At 37.2% G+C, this 15,201-nt stretch overlaps 2 protein-coding genes across 6 annotated transcripts in view; one reads left to right on the top strand and one right to left on the bottom strand.

The window, feature by feature from the left end:
- Positions 1–13,852, top strand: part of Iapp (islet amyloid polypeptide) — an 18,532-nt gene extending 4,680 nt beyond the window's left edge. Inside the window, exons 2-3 of one of the 2 annotated variants that reach the window (XM_010615712.1) lie at positions 560–760; positions 13,730–13,852. In XM_010615712.1, the coding sequence (XP_010614014.1) occupies positions 560–758 (199 nt within the window). In that variant the 3' untranslated portion in view covers positions 759–760; positions 13,730–13,852. Of the gene's footprint in view, positions 1–559; positions 937–13,729 lie in introns of those variants that run through there. The other variant, XM_010615719.1, reaches the window with a different exon arrangement.
- Slco1a2 (solute carrier organic anion transporter family member 1A2) overlaps positions 1–15,201 on the bottom strand; it is a 99,280-nt gene that overhangs the window by 77,678 nt on the left and 6,401 nt on the right. The window lies entirely within an intron of this gene.

Below are 15,201 nucleotides of genomic sequence, written 5' to 3'. Positions count from 1 at the left end.
TTTTTTTTTTTTTTTTTTTTTGTACTGAGGATCAAACTCAGGTCCTTGTGCCTGCGAGGCAGGCAGCAGAACCACTGAGCTAAATCCCCGGCCCTGTGACTGGCTTATTACATATAGCATAACATTCTCGAAATTCATTCATATGGTTGAATACTGCTTAGTTACCTCCTGACTTTTCCCCTTTAACATTCCTGATTAAATTATCTCAAGGAACTTAACAAAAGTTAATCAATATTGTTTAATTCTTGTTGAAAAGATGTAGGATATTCATATATTTTTAAAATTTCATATATTTCAGAATAAATACAAATTTTACATTTAAATGCTTCTCGTACGTCAGAAAACAAATTCATCAATAACATTTAGGAGCCTGCAAGGCAAACACACATCGTTATTATGATTATTTGGAATAAATTCTGAATTTCAGAAAAATAGAACTGTACCGGGAAAGGCAACATGGACCATAAAGAAAGATGTTTTCATCCCCATGAGATTTTCTGGGTCACACGGCTGTATCCCATCCTCATTCTAAAGTCTCTAACTTTTCATATTCGTTCAGTGACACCAGTCTTCAGGTGGACAAACGGAAATGCAACACTGCCACTTGTGCGACACAACGCCTGACAACTTTTTTGGTTCGTTCCAGCCACAACCTTGGTGCTGCTCTCCTGCCTACTGATGTGGGATCCAACACATATGGAAAGAGGAATGCAGCTGAGGTTTTAGACAGGGAACTCCTGCACTACTTACCCCTTTAGAGGTCAACATCCCTCTGTATAGTTCTCATGTTATGCATACTCTGCTGATCCCCTGTACCTTTTAACAGCGCCGTTTTCATTTCTAGTGTAAATGTGTGACTCTGTAGGTTCTATGTTTGTTAGCAGTACCTACAAATTGTCATGGTAAAGTGAGTTTCAAATTTAGTAATAGTAAAGGTCCCAGGATAGATAAACAATGTCTTTAAAAATAAAATGTGCTTGCTACACCTCTTTATTTAAAAAAAAAAAAACCTTTAAAAATTGTTTCTGTTTTTGTTTTTTGTACTGGGGATTGAACTCAGGACCTTGCTCTTGCGAGGCAGGAGCGGGGCCACTGAGCTAAATCCCCGGCCCTAAAAAGTTATTTTTTAGTTCACATTCTATGACCTAAGTTTTAAAATAAAGGAGAAAATGATAGCTTGAAACTTAAATCATAAAAGCTAGTTGTAAAGTTTTTATTCTGAACATTACAAAATCAGCAATTGTCAGTACCTTTGTTAAGCAGTCCCTTTGTGCACCAGACTTATAAAACAAAAACACAAAACCAAAACGCTGCTTTAAAAATCAGGGAATAAATCATGCTTCTTTTTCATTCAAAATATTTTTGAAAATTCTGTTCTTCGCTTGCTGGCATTAGAAGGTTACATTTGAAAATCATGTGTGTCCAGGAGGATTTTCTTGTATTTTATCAATGCTGAGCTTTTAGGAAAGTTATACATCCTTTATTCTCTCAAGGTAGTTTTCAACAAAACTCAAAAATATTTTAATTCTGGATACTTACACACACACACACATCTGTGTCCCATTCATCATACCTCCAGCTAAAAGACCACAGACTTCCAGAAACTATGTGCCACATGGGAACTTAGTTACCTGGCCAAACTGATTGGACCTTGCTGGCAGAGGTTTTCTAGTGGGAACGTCACTATTGGACGTGGAAGGAAACAGTTCGCTTCAAAGTCAGAACCTCACAGTATTTCTTCTCTCCCCATGCTGTGTGCCAGGCACCTTAGAAGTAGCATCAATTCACACAAATCTCCATAATATTGTATTACACCAGTTCTAAAGGCACTCAGATTGTATTTTAAAATAGAAAAAGGGAAGATCTCATCTTAGGGAGAGTATGACTCAGTGCTTTGATTTCTACATTAAAACTTCTCTTTATGAAGCACGCCTTAGATTACCAAGTTATAAAGATGGCTGCTGTTTTCGATGAATGTACAGAGATACAAGGTATTTATAATGCTTTTTGCCATAAATTGCATATTAAATAAATGAGTATATAAATTTCCTTTTGTGATGTTCAACTGTTGGTTTTCTTTCAAAGTGGACTTCCGCCCAATATTTCAAATTGAATAGGTACAACTAAATTACAATTTTTTAGACTTACTGTAAGAAAATGTCTACAATAGTTTTCTCACATATCATATATTACATATAACACTCATGTTATCCATAACATTGTACACGGTATAGTGTACTATATAAAAATAGATGTTATTTTATGTTTATAAAATTATTAATACAATTAATAAACATTTTATTTACAAATATAAATTAATATCCATACACACAATTTATAATGTACTATAAATGTTATCTCTAAGTTTATAAATACTATCTACATACATAGATTAACTTTATAAATTATTTCAACTCAATCTAACTTCCATGTTTATAAAACTATGATGATATTCAAGGATATTGCGCATGGTGGCGTGCAGTTATCATGAGTAAAGCAAGATAAACTTAATTCGGCAGCATCAACAACTTCCAGCACTAAAGATTAGAAAACAGAGTAAATATAGACTGTGTAGGAAGCCTGAGAGGAGAAAAGGGTGGTATACTGATGCAGCAGATGTTAATAGATTTTATCTAACCTTATCAAAGTGCAACATTTAAACAGAGTCAGTATCGTTTTCTTAGGTAGACTGGTATTTGCAGTTCAGTAAGGAAATCAAAATACATAAAGGTTGAGAATACGTTACTGCCATGCAACTTACTGAATATTTTCCCTGGTTGCTCACAATTATTTTGTGGTATGAAAATGAGTGTAACTTGATTAAAATGATCAGAGGTATTACAGTACAGTTTTGGAGAATATATTTAGCTCAGCCTTTCTTATCATGCCTTTGGTGCATGGAATCATATATAAACTTGAATAATTTAAGAATATGTTAAGCTTCCAAGTGCCTGTAAACCTACTACAAATTGTATTTTTGAACATTTAGAAATGAAAAATATTTGTCTGCATTTCTTCTTGTGAGGCAGGGTCAGAACAAAGGACTTATTTAGTAATACCACATATAAAATTTCTAGAAGTTCTCAGGAACGTTACAAGAGGACTTGAGGCAATGAGCCTCTTGCTTCTATATACCATATATACTATATAGTGTGAACAGACAACATTATGCTTAGATTTAAAAGTAACTTTTGCTTATGAGTAAAACCCAGTTTCCAGGGGACCACAGTTCCTTTGGTTGACACAGAGCACCTTTTCACATAAAGTGAGACAGAGGTATTCTTTTCCTATTTTTCCCCCTTTTACCTACACACTACTCAGAGCCATGGAAAGCGTCACCTTGGAGTCTGTCCATCTGCTGTGCCCATTGTCAGTGCTTGCCCAGATCCCACAAGAGGTTGTGGTTCTCAGCCCCTTGCACTCAAGTAGGGTCACGTGGCCAGTGAAATATGAGCACGTGTTGTGGGTCATGTGCAGCCTGATTCAGTACACAAAATGCCTGTGCGATACTTTCAGTCTTTCTCTCCTACTTCAGCAGCTCTTGAAGAGGAGTCCATGTCTCTGTGCGACTTCATGGAGAGGAATACTCCTTGTGTATGCTCTCTTGTCTGTCTCTCAGGCAGACATACAGTGTGACCAAGAAATAACTGTGCTTTTAATCTATAGGTGACTCATAATACAAAAGCCAAGATCATACTTTTTTTCCTCCAAATCTGCTTCTCTTGCTGACTGGTTTATTATATTTAAGAGTATTGTAACTACTTTCCCACTGTAATTCAGCCTGGAAATCTAAGAATTCTCTCAATTGTTCAAATTCCCTGTTCCCTACGTTCAAATGTGTTACTAGAGCATAATTACTTCAAAGTCACTGCTACATTTAAACGTGAAGTGAAAGACTTATCTATTGAGGGCTTGATTCCTAATACAGCTATGTTCAAAGGAGGAGTCAAAGAAGTGACGAGATGGTGACAGTTTTACCTTCGTTAAGTGGAATAATCCACCAATGAATGCACGGTTTGACAGCATTATTGGAAGGCGATAGAAACAGGAGGTGAAGCCTAGTTAAAGGAATGGCTCCTGGAGGTGTAACCTTCGGGACTGTATCTCATCCTTGGCCCCTTCCTCTCTGGCTCTCTCACTCTCTCCTGTTTCCTGGCTGCAATGAGGTCAGTAGCTTTCCTCTTCCTGGCCCTTTCCAGCATGGTGTTTCTGCCTCACTACAGGCCTAAAAGCAATGGAGCCAGTGGCCACGTACTAAACTCCCCGAAACCGTAAGCCAAAATAAAGCTTTCTCCCCTAAATTTTGTTTTTTCTCAAGTGTTTTCTTATACAACGAGAAGATCACTAACACAATCAGTTTACTACTAGGATGTATTTCTCCTTACTACTCCTATGAACAGCATAACTCTGGACCTCTGAACTGCAAGCTGGGACCATCACAACAGGCTGCCAATCATACTTTTTATCTGACAGTTTTGTCTGCCATATGCCACACCTACACTAGAATAAGTTTCAAAATATACACCTCTTACTAAGTCAGTCGCAAACATAATTTTCCAACGTTTCCTGCTACCTACTACAGTATATCGAATTCTATATTTAAAGTTCATCCATAAATTAACCCTAGGCCTATTTTCCACTTTTATCTCACATTATTCCCCCCTTCTTTACTTATGCTTTTGATAAACTCTTACGCTGTTGTTCCTATTAAACTGATACCATCATATTTTCTCTTACTGTCCAGCCTTTCTTTTTCCCATTCTCTCCCAAAATGAGCAGTCATCTCCAGTGCAACCTTTGAAGTCTTCTGTTTAATTTTCTTATGCCCTCCCTCTCCCTTTGTCTTCCCCTCTTTTCTCTCCAATGAAGTCATCTAGAATCTTTTGTCATTGCTGTGCTAAATATGTGCCACTCTGAATTCTCATCACACTTTGAAGGTATCTCTCATATTCAAAAGAAATGTGATACTAGAGTACTCTTTTATTACTATATTTGTAGTAGAAATGCCATACTATTATTATTATTATTATTATTATTAGTAGTAGTAGTAGTAGTAGTAGTAGTACTGGAGATTGAACTTGGAACCTTGCATTTGTGAGGCACGCAGCAGCACCACTGAGCTAAATCTCTGGCCCAGAAATGCTACATTATAATGTTACATTCTTATTATACAATTTGTGTTGCTGATGCACCTCTCTCAGCACTGTTACCTAAAGGCAGAAACTAGAACCATTATGTCCTCACTGTATCAATTTCCTGGTGCACAAACAAGGAAATGTAAGACTGTCTACACCCTGGAGGAAGTTAGGCTACTGAAACACTCTCCGTCCTCTTTCCCTAATATTGTGCTGGCATAGACCTTAATAGTTGTTTTCCAAAAATTATTTGGCATTTATCACCAGTTTTTTTGTTTTATTTTTGAGACAGGGTCTCACTATGCCGTTGAGACCGTCCTGGAACTCATTGTGTATCCCATGCTGGTCTTGAACTCCCAGTGATCCTCCTGCCTCAGTCTCCTGAGTTCTGGGATTACCAGTGTGCACCACCATGCCTGGCTAATTATCTTTGGATGGGTAAGGGATGAAGGAAGAATTCTATTTAAACATTTATGAAAGAAATAAGCAGCTAACATTTTATTCTAGATATGTTTTCTTATGTCACAATTATTAGCTAAATAACTATGAAATTTATCATCATAACATCAGAGTATATTAATTATGATTTTCTTGCTCTGAGTTGGGAAACCTTGAAGAAAGGAGTCCCATCTCCCAACAAGTATGTGTGTGTGTGTGTGTGTGTGTGTGTGCGTGTGTGTGTGTGTGTGTGTATGACCATTAAATATATATATTCTATAACTATTAAAAACTTAAATTTCTATAATAAAATATAATAAATTCCATACAAATAGGCTGTATGGCACAAAAGATAATTGTGTATCTTGATTTTTTTGGAAGAAAAACGATCTTCCTTTTGAATAATGATTACATATCTTATACTTCCCTTTCCATTTACTACTGATTTAGAATATACATTAAATTTACAAGCAAATCTCAAAAATAAACCTTAAATCTTTGCCTATTGTTTAAACTTTGAAAACTATTTCATTTTTATCACTTTAAAAAAGCTATATGAATATACATTCCTCCACATGCATACTTTATCCTACATTACTGGGAAAATATATGTACTGGTTGAAATGTCTCTACTTTGAAACGTTTTTTAATAGGACATAATAAGATATCAAAGAATTTAGTGGACCACAGTTCTATGTAATTTCTAACAGGAGAAATAAAAAACATAAAGAGAACTAGAAACTTTGTGTGTGTGTGTGTGTGTGTGTGTGTGTGCGCACAGGGATCAAACTAGTGCTTGTGAGGCAGGCAGCAGAATCACTGAGCTAAATCCCTGGCCCTAGAAGCTTATTCTTTTTTCCCCCCGCTCTCTCATTGAGTTTATTGGTACATTCTAGGTATACAGTACAGTTACATTCATCATTCGGATCTTGTACCTTTACATGACAGGTCTTGGTTCTCACTTTTCCCCACACCCCTGACCTCCCTTCATCCCCTCTTCCCTCACCTATTTACAAAGACTTTGTTTCCATTTTTTCCTTTTCTCGTATTCTTTCTTTTCCCTTATTTCCTTTCCCCTGCCCTTCCCACTTCCCCTACACCTTTAGCCTTTTTCTTCCTATTTCACATTGTCAGTTATACCATTAGGATCTTATGTACATTTTCAGTTTTTCACACCAGAGAAACTATCTGGTATTTACATGTGTGTGTCCTACTTATTTCACTTAAGAGTGTGACAGCAATATGTATCCATTTTCCTATGTAGAAGCTTATTCTTGATACCCAATCAAATGCTTTGAGAGCACCTGTTGATGAGGAGAGAAAAAGATTAAGAATTTGTGCTAAGTAGATTTACCCATTTAGACTCCAAGCAGAAATAGATTTTACATAGTAACAAATCTTTAAAAAATATTCAAATCAGCAAAACAGTACATCATTGACTTTTAATTAATATCTTAAGAATATAAACTTTCTATTGACTGGAACTGGGCAACTCTAAATTCTTTAGAAAGTACTTGTACTGTTACAGTTACTCATAGAGCAGCTCGTCGTTTTCCTCTGGGGACTCAGAGATATTTTCTGCACACGGCATGCGTGCTCCACTGCCCAAACACCTTTAGTTAGAATGCTCTGAGTAGACCAGATTATAAAATGAATGTGACTATATTCTTTACAGTTCACAAGACAGATCAGAAGGTCTTGCCAGTGGGCCAGACCAGATGTCATTCTTCCTGTCATTCTCCATTGGGTAATAGAAAAACAAATCTGAAAGTACAAGTACACTGGATAAAGGCCATACTACAGCTCTGGGGAAGCTGCAGTATCAAGTTACTGTTCTTCTGATAATAAAGGTCTCTTGTGTGTGGGTATAAAGCTTTTGTAATGCAGACCCTTCTGTACCCACCAAGTTCCATCCCTGAGACTAGGTCGTTAGCTGACCTGGTCACTAAATGAGGAATTGTACATCGTATGTACAATATTCAGGTCAAAGAAATGGTCAAAGCAAATGCGAGTGTAGTGATTTTGCTTTTACTGGTATAACTGTTACATGCAATACTGTAGTGCAAACAGAGCATAAAACCACACCAGTGTACAGTGCAATCTGTAAAAATGACAGTACTGTACTATAGGAGACGCTACCATGAGGGTACACTGCTGCTCACACTCCTGTGCTGTGAGTCTCAGTGTGGGTCTGAAGTCTGAGCAGTGGGTGGCAAGTCTGAACAGTACACCTCAGCTAAGTCCAAACAGCAGTTAAACAGGGAGGTCATTAAAGTGAGGAATGTCTGTAGTGTCATTCTTGCTGATTAAAAAGAAATTCCCCAGTTAAAAGGTCTGGAAGAAAATTCCATAGTGCACACAATTCCAGGGCTCCTCAGGCATCTGCTAATGATTTGAAAGACACACACGTTAGAAGTAACAGCAGTTTCTTTAAAAGGCAATGCTCAAGAGGCTGGAGATTTGGCTTAGTGCTTCTGTCTCCTGCCTCAGAAGTACCAGCTCCCAAGTTCGATCACCGTACCAGAAAAACAAAGAAAAAGATTGCACTCAAATTTTTATCTCTTTTAGTCATATTAGTATCGCCAAGTCAATTGCATCCCTGATAACGTCAAACTTGCTATTTCTTCATGATGCCAAGTGCAGTATAGAGATGAAAAAAATGAACTACAGTGTGAACCAGAGATCTGAAATTTGTTATGTCACCAATTATCCCAAATCTCTTTTATTTCTTGCAAAAGGCAGGAAATATACATTCCTCTTCACACAAAAGAGAAACCTGGTTCTCAAAGGAGAGAACCACCTCTTTGATGCTGGTCACCAGGCAGATAAAGATGGGAAATTTGCATTTCTTCTCTGGCAACAGCCTGGAGAGTCTGGGCAAATGTCAAAGTCCTGATTTTACGGATGAGAAAACTGAGTTAGAAGGTAGTCAAGTGGCTAGCATGTGGTACAGCATGGCTATGAACCCAAATATTAATTATTCTGTATGTTAACTAAACATTTACTTCTTGCCAGACATTCTCAAAATGCTTGGGACCCATCATCAGTACAGCAGACAGACAAAATGCCCCATGCTTGTGGAGCTTAGGTTCTAGTTATGATTGGAGGTGGGGACCAGGGCTGTACTCTTAGCCACTGTGTTCAATTATTTCCCCCACACTGAGATACTTGTAAAAGTCTGTCATCTTCTGAGCCTTCTGAGCCACATAAATTAATCACAAACATTTTCAGGGAAACAAGAAGTCAGGACAGCATGAGGAGAGCATAATCTCTGTCCCCCAAAGTACCCCTGACATGTACTTTACATGTGTGTGATTGGTAGTCCTTATCAAACCATATGATACATTGCCATTTACTAGTAGAAACAGAGGAGTAGAGAAATGAGCTGATTTGTCCGAGACTACACATTCGAGTGGAGTAGATCCAGGATTGAAACCCAGATTTACTAGATTCTGAAGTGCTATTTCTCTACGTTATGTCTAAAGAAAAGCATTTCGCTCCCACTTCCGCTGTGCACTTTGGTTTTTCCTACCTACATGGGGCCAGGCTAAAAATCAGTTTGTCTTGTACCTGGACCAATAAGTCAGACAAAAGGGTAATAGAACTGAAATATGTATTCAGAATGTGAAGAACTTGCTTGCTATTGGGAATAACAGCCTTTACTCAGCATGAGAGAGTTTTCATTTATTTTTCTAAGGTTTGGATGGGAGAGAGTTTGAAAAACAATCCAACAGATTTATTAAGTATTTCCAGCACTACTAAATTGCTGGTCATGTATTTTTTTTCCCTTCCAAAACCCAGTTGGAATGCTCATATTCAGCTTTCCATCAGGATATTTACTCCTTTGTTCTCTATTTGCTTAAGAAAACTATACGACTTAAGGCAAATGTTGCTGAGCGAAGAAGCCCTCAGGCTACGGTCAATCACTCAGGGTCTTTCTTGTGAGACTTCAGTCTGAACTTTCGTCTGCATTGTTTCTGCTTCCCTTGTGCATTAAACTTCTACCTATCTCATACCAAATACAGACTCACCTCCATACTCCGCACAAGCATTTCACTCACCTGAAGTACCCTTTCCCCCTCAGGGGTTTATACTCAGGCTCTGCTCAAATGCCCCATTTTCTGTGGATCCCTTCCTGATTTACAGAGACTTTTTCTTCCCCAGCACTTAGATTAAGTCCAGGGCCTTTCCATTGAGTTATATCCCCACTTTTTAATTTTTATTTTGAGACAAGGACACTTTAAGTTGCTCAGGCTGGGCTGAAGCTTACAGATCCTCCTGCCTCAGCCTTTCCAGTACTGGGATTACAGATGTGTGCCAGCACAGTGGACATTTGCATAGGCTTTTGTGTCTACATTACCTTTCCGATATGAGTTTATTCCAAATATTCACTCAGTCATTAATCAAATGTTTATTTAGCTTAGTTGTGTATGCATTACATATTAATAGTTGGCATTTTGAGACTACTTTGGGGAAATAAACAGTCTCTCTTTATACTTTGATGGTGCGTGCTCAGGTAAGATTTCCTTACCTAACCTGTGAACTCTCTAAGGTCAAAAATGTATGAGCGTCCGTCATCCTTACAGTATTTAAGTCCATTATTTGTATATAATAGATAGTACATACTGAACAAATGTATTTTAGGAATAATAAAACCAATCAGCAAGTAGACTTTAATGTAATTTTTTTTTTTTTTCTTTTTTGGTAGCGGGGATTGAACTCAGGTCCTTGCGCTTGCAAGGCAGGCCACCGAACCGCTGGGCTAAATCGCCAGCCCCTTTTTTTTTTCTTTTTTTGGTTTAATGTAATTTAATATAGTACAATGAGGGTTGATAAATTGTGGCATTTTGTTTTCCCTAAGTAATGTCTACCTAATATGGTTTTATTAAAGAATAGGAATAAAATATGGAAAGTACCTGGCTTGTATTTGGGTTAATCATGGTAGGTACTTTAGACATGATAACTGTACACAGACGAATGGTGTGATGTGGCAATAGGTACTTTTGTTATTGACCAGAGGATTTAAAAAGAGGGGAAAAGGTAAAGGTAAATAACACAAGTCGTATACAACAATGTGGAGAAATATTCAAAGATAAACAAAAAGAGAAATAGAATAATGACAATAATCTACCCACAACCTAAATAGGATTTGCTTCACTAGATACCTTCCCTGCTCCTGTAATGAAGTGACACAAAGACACTTGGACTGAAAAATTGCATCTAGGATTACAAAATTTTGACCAAGCCATACAAGATACAGGTTCTGAAAATCTATCTTCTTCCTTGTGGGAACATTCCTTTTGTTCTTGAGAACAAAAGTTATGCTCCATAGGTGGCACCCAATCCTTTCCAGGAAATAGCACACAATACAAGAACAGCACATCTAGTAGAGCTTACCTAGATTGTAAGTAGATTACAAGAGGAGGAGGAAATTCTAAAAATTCTAAAAGGATAGAATTTAAGCAGGCAGAACCCTATCACTTATACAGCAAGCTAGTTAAACACTTCAAAAATTAAAGTTGTGAACAGGCTTAATAAAATGAAAAACTAAATTTATCAAAGATGTGTGGACTTAGATTTTAAAAACTTTTTCCTACTGGCATGTGAATGTTGGCCTTCTGCAACTGAAATAATTAAGTTTACATGAACCTAGGAAGCTGTTGTCCACCACACAAGTATCACTGTGATAAAACTGGGCTCTGGTTTGTGATAATTCACTTCATTCCATTGAATATTTGCCTCTACTCTTGTTAATATGAATAATTGAATGAAGTAATGAGTCTTGAGTAGAAAATTTGTCTAAAATTAATTCTTTTAAATTTACCATTTCGAATTCACTGTGTTGCAAGAGTCCTTCACTAAAAGTTCCATTAACTCTAGAGTTCCTCATTGCAAGAGAGATACTGTCTTGCAGGGGAAATTCTTGTCAACTAGGAGTTGAAGTTAGTTAACATCTGGGTAAGAGTAAAGCCCCAAGGAAATAATGGCATAGACCAGTGATGCGAACCTCCTAGAGCTTTCAGTGAAAACAGCCAGCTGCAGCACACGTGCCATAGGTTCACCACCAATGGGATAGACCCTTGATGCTAGAAAAACAATGGGGGAAAAGTATGGATGAGCTATATATATAAAAAAAAAGTACAAAGAAAAAAAAGAAGAAGAGAAAAAGGATAATACAAGAAAAGGAAAAATAGTCCTGATGACCTTACAATGCCTCTGGTCAGGAATTGGGACCTGCAAACATTTTTATTCATTTTCTTTCGTACAAGTATGATGGGGATTCAAAGCCCCTCTTTACCAATTTTTTTTTTTTTGGTACCACAGATCGAACTCAGGCCCTTGTACTTGCAAGGCTGGTGGCGGAACCACTGAGCCAAACCCCTCTTTTATTCTGGTCAAAAGGTCCTAAAATATTAACTTGCGATGGAGAAATCTGGCAAGACAAGACAGGAACAGGAGACATTTGATTCTTAGGAAGTGCTTAGAAACTCTTTCTTCCAGAACCCCTACAGATATAAGATACAAAAATAAATGTATGTAGTGTTAATTTCCTAAGGCCCTGCCCTTTATTTTATTCAACTCACATGGAAATACAAACCTGAAACCTAGACCATCTGCTATCCACACAAAGGACAAGAATGTGAGCTTGTGAAAGATTGCTTTTTAAATTTTTGAAATATATTGGTCTAGAAATGTTAATTTTTTATTTTTGTTTTTTTCCATTTGTACAGGGGTAATTCACTGTATTAAATATGTAAGGTCATATCTATGTGGGTTTTATTACAGAAACTAATAAAGTATTCTAATGAGAATCAAGACTTGTCATGTAGAGGTACAAGATCCCAACAATGAATGTAACTGTACTGTATCCCTAAAATGTACCAATAAACTCAATTAAAGCTGAAAAAAAATAAATAATGAAAAAAGAATAAGATAAGACTACAAGAGTAAGAAGCAATTTAAATATGTCAAGGGACCGTTTTCATCTTCAGAATTAAGGATTATTTTAATCTTACATCATTGCCTTTTCTCTTTTACTTTCCTTTTTAATTTTATTTTAGGATTCCCTATTTTTAATGTTCATACAGAGATTTCTTTAACTGAAATACCAAACAGTTTCTCTGGTGTGAAACACTATAATAGTACACAGGATCCTAATGAGATAATTAATAATGTGAAATAGGAAGTAAAGGGCTAAAGGGGTAGGGAAAGTGGGAAGGGTGGGGGAAAGGTAGTAAGGCAGAGGAAAAAAATATAAGAAACTGAAAAAATGGAAATAAAGTGTTTGTAAATGGGGAGGAGAGGAGGGGGTGAAGGGAGGGCAGGGACAAGGGTAAAAATGAGAATCAAGACCTATTATATAAAGGTACAGGATCCCAATAATGAATTTAACTGTATTGTATACCTAGATTGTATCAATAAACTCAATAAAAAGAAAAAATAAATTTTTGAAATATAGTCAGAATTAAAATAATGACAAAGTTTGCAAAGTGAGGTGCAGAAGATTGTGGAAGAATTAAGATACTATCTTTCTGCTTCCAACTTCCTAAGTTCCCTGCTAATCTTTCCTAGTCTACCTTCTCCTCTTTACCTGCCTTACCAAAATTTACATCGCATGCTTTGAACCTACAAAATGCTGCAGTTGCCACATCTAAATTAATTCTAACTTTTAAATTAAGATAACAAATATTTTGGATGCTTTAAGAATTGCCAAAGAACAATTTAGGTAACTATCCTCAGGCTTTCTAGAGGTGATTCAAATAGGATGTGTCTAAATCTTTTCTCACTGGCTCCTAAAAAAAGATAGATTAGATAGAAATCCTGTGGCATATAATGAAAATTAAATACATGATTAAGGGCTTGTCAGAGAACCTGTCCTGGTTTCAATAACTTGTAGCTCCTGTTGCTAAACAAAACAACTGAAAAGTGGTCAAGCTGAGAGCTATCATATCCTTATTCTGTTCCCACCTTTCCTCATTTCAAATGTGTGATATACAATACTATAGTATTTATTTACCATCTTATAGGAAATGAATGACTTTTGAGGGATTTAAAAATACTATTTAAGTGTCTGAGCTCATTAGTATTGTTATAAATGACAAACAGAGTGTAGCTCATATTTGGTTCAAACGTGTTGTCTGTTTTCTAATTCACAGCTCATGGAACCGGTGGCATGCCTGTGAAGCAAAATCTATCCCAATATTTCATAAAGATGAATCTTGGTTACATGGCAAAATATTTACATGTAAACTGAGAAACTTGCACCAATATGCTGAAGTGAAGGGAGGGCTATAGGAAAAACTTCCTAATCCCTAAAAAAGATGTATTAATTAAAAAGACGTTGAAGTTGAAGTAACCTGTCCTCATTCTCCAAGCAATATTTACATTAGCAATAGATCACAAATGTAACCACTTTGCACAAATGGGCCTTCTGTGGTGATGCTAGAAAACAGCCTTTTTCTTCACCATCACTTGCTCTTTTCCTGACACTACCTTCTCTTGACTTTCAGAAGACAGAAAGGACCACAGTGGTCACTTCAGTCCTCCCTGAAAAGGCTCAGTTTTGGATTAATATATGAGTTGACTTTGAGATGTATTTAGGCTCAAGTTTCTTCCCTCCCACTACAGCAGGTTCAAAGCCTATATTTGGCAAACAGGGTGCAGGTTATTTCTTTATTCTTTATGCCAATTTCTCTGTGCCTGCCTCAACATTCTCTAGTCTACCACAGTTCTTTAGAGCTTCTCTGTCTTCTCCAGAGTTGCAACTTACAGGGGAGGCTTTCATGAAGCAGAAAATGTCATCCGTGCCTGCCTTGACCAGGGAAGTCATGCAAAACTGACTCTTTTTTCATGTCCACTTTCACAAATTCTTTGGAGATCTCATTGTTTATTAAGATCTGCCACCCAAGGTATCTTTGGCAGAGTAAACTTTCCTCCTCTGACTGGTCGTGCACAATTTCTTCCCGCAATATTAGCCCTGAAACATACACACCTACCTTATTTCTACTGAATTCTCACCACCACTCCATATGACCCAATGATTCTATCTCTAAAATAGCTACAGTCTATCTCTGGTTATCCCAACATTCACTGGGTATGAATGCTTTTACCTCTCTGTGGTTCACCTGGCAGTTATATCCAGCCACAGCTTTCCGTATTTTAGCTTTGTTAAACACAAGTCAGTTTGTGTGTCCTAGACTGCATGGAACAAACATAAAGCACTCAGAGAAAATTTCTTAAAGTCATGCTTACCAGACCTGAAGTCTGGAGAAGGAAATATTACCTCCCCTCATGGGGACAGAAACAGAACATATAGTTTTATAGTTTATATTAAGAATGTTCCTTAGAGGTGATACATAGGGATTTTGGAAGAAGATTGGACAATGGAGGTGCTATTAGGAGTTGGGCCTGCTCAGGAGAGGCAAGTAATTGGAAGTGTGACCTGGAAGGGTATATATGCTCCCACTTGGCTTGTAACATCTTTCCTCCTCCTCCCCCTCCTCCTTTTTCCCCTTTTCTTCCTCCTCCACTCTTTCCTCTTCCTCAATCTTCTTTTCCTCTCCTTCTCTTCTCCCACTCCCTGGGAACCAGCAAACCATAGATTAAAAATATGAAGGGAGGGCAGGGG

The sequence above is a fragment of the Fukomys damarensis genome, unplaced genomic scaffold (assembly GCF_012274545.1).
Source record: "Fukomys damarensis isolate Sample0158 unplaced genomic scaffold, DMR_v1.0_HiC HiC_scaffold_19, whole genome shotgun sequence".
Lineage (NCBI taxonomy): Eukaryota > Metazoa > Chordata > Mammalia > Rodentia > Bathyergidae > Fukomys > Fukomys damarensis.
This window is presented reverse-complemented; position numbering and strand designations above follow the sequence as displayed.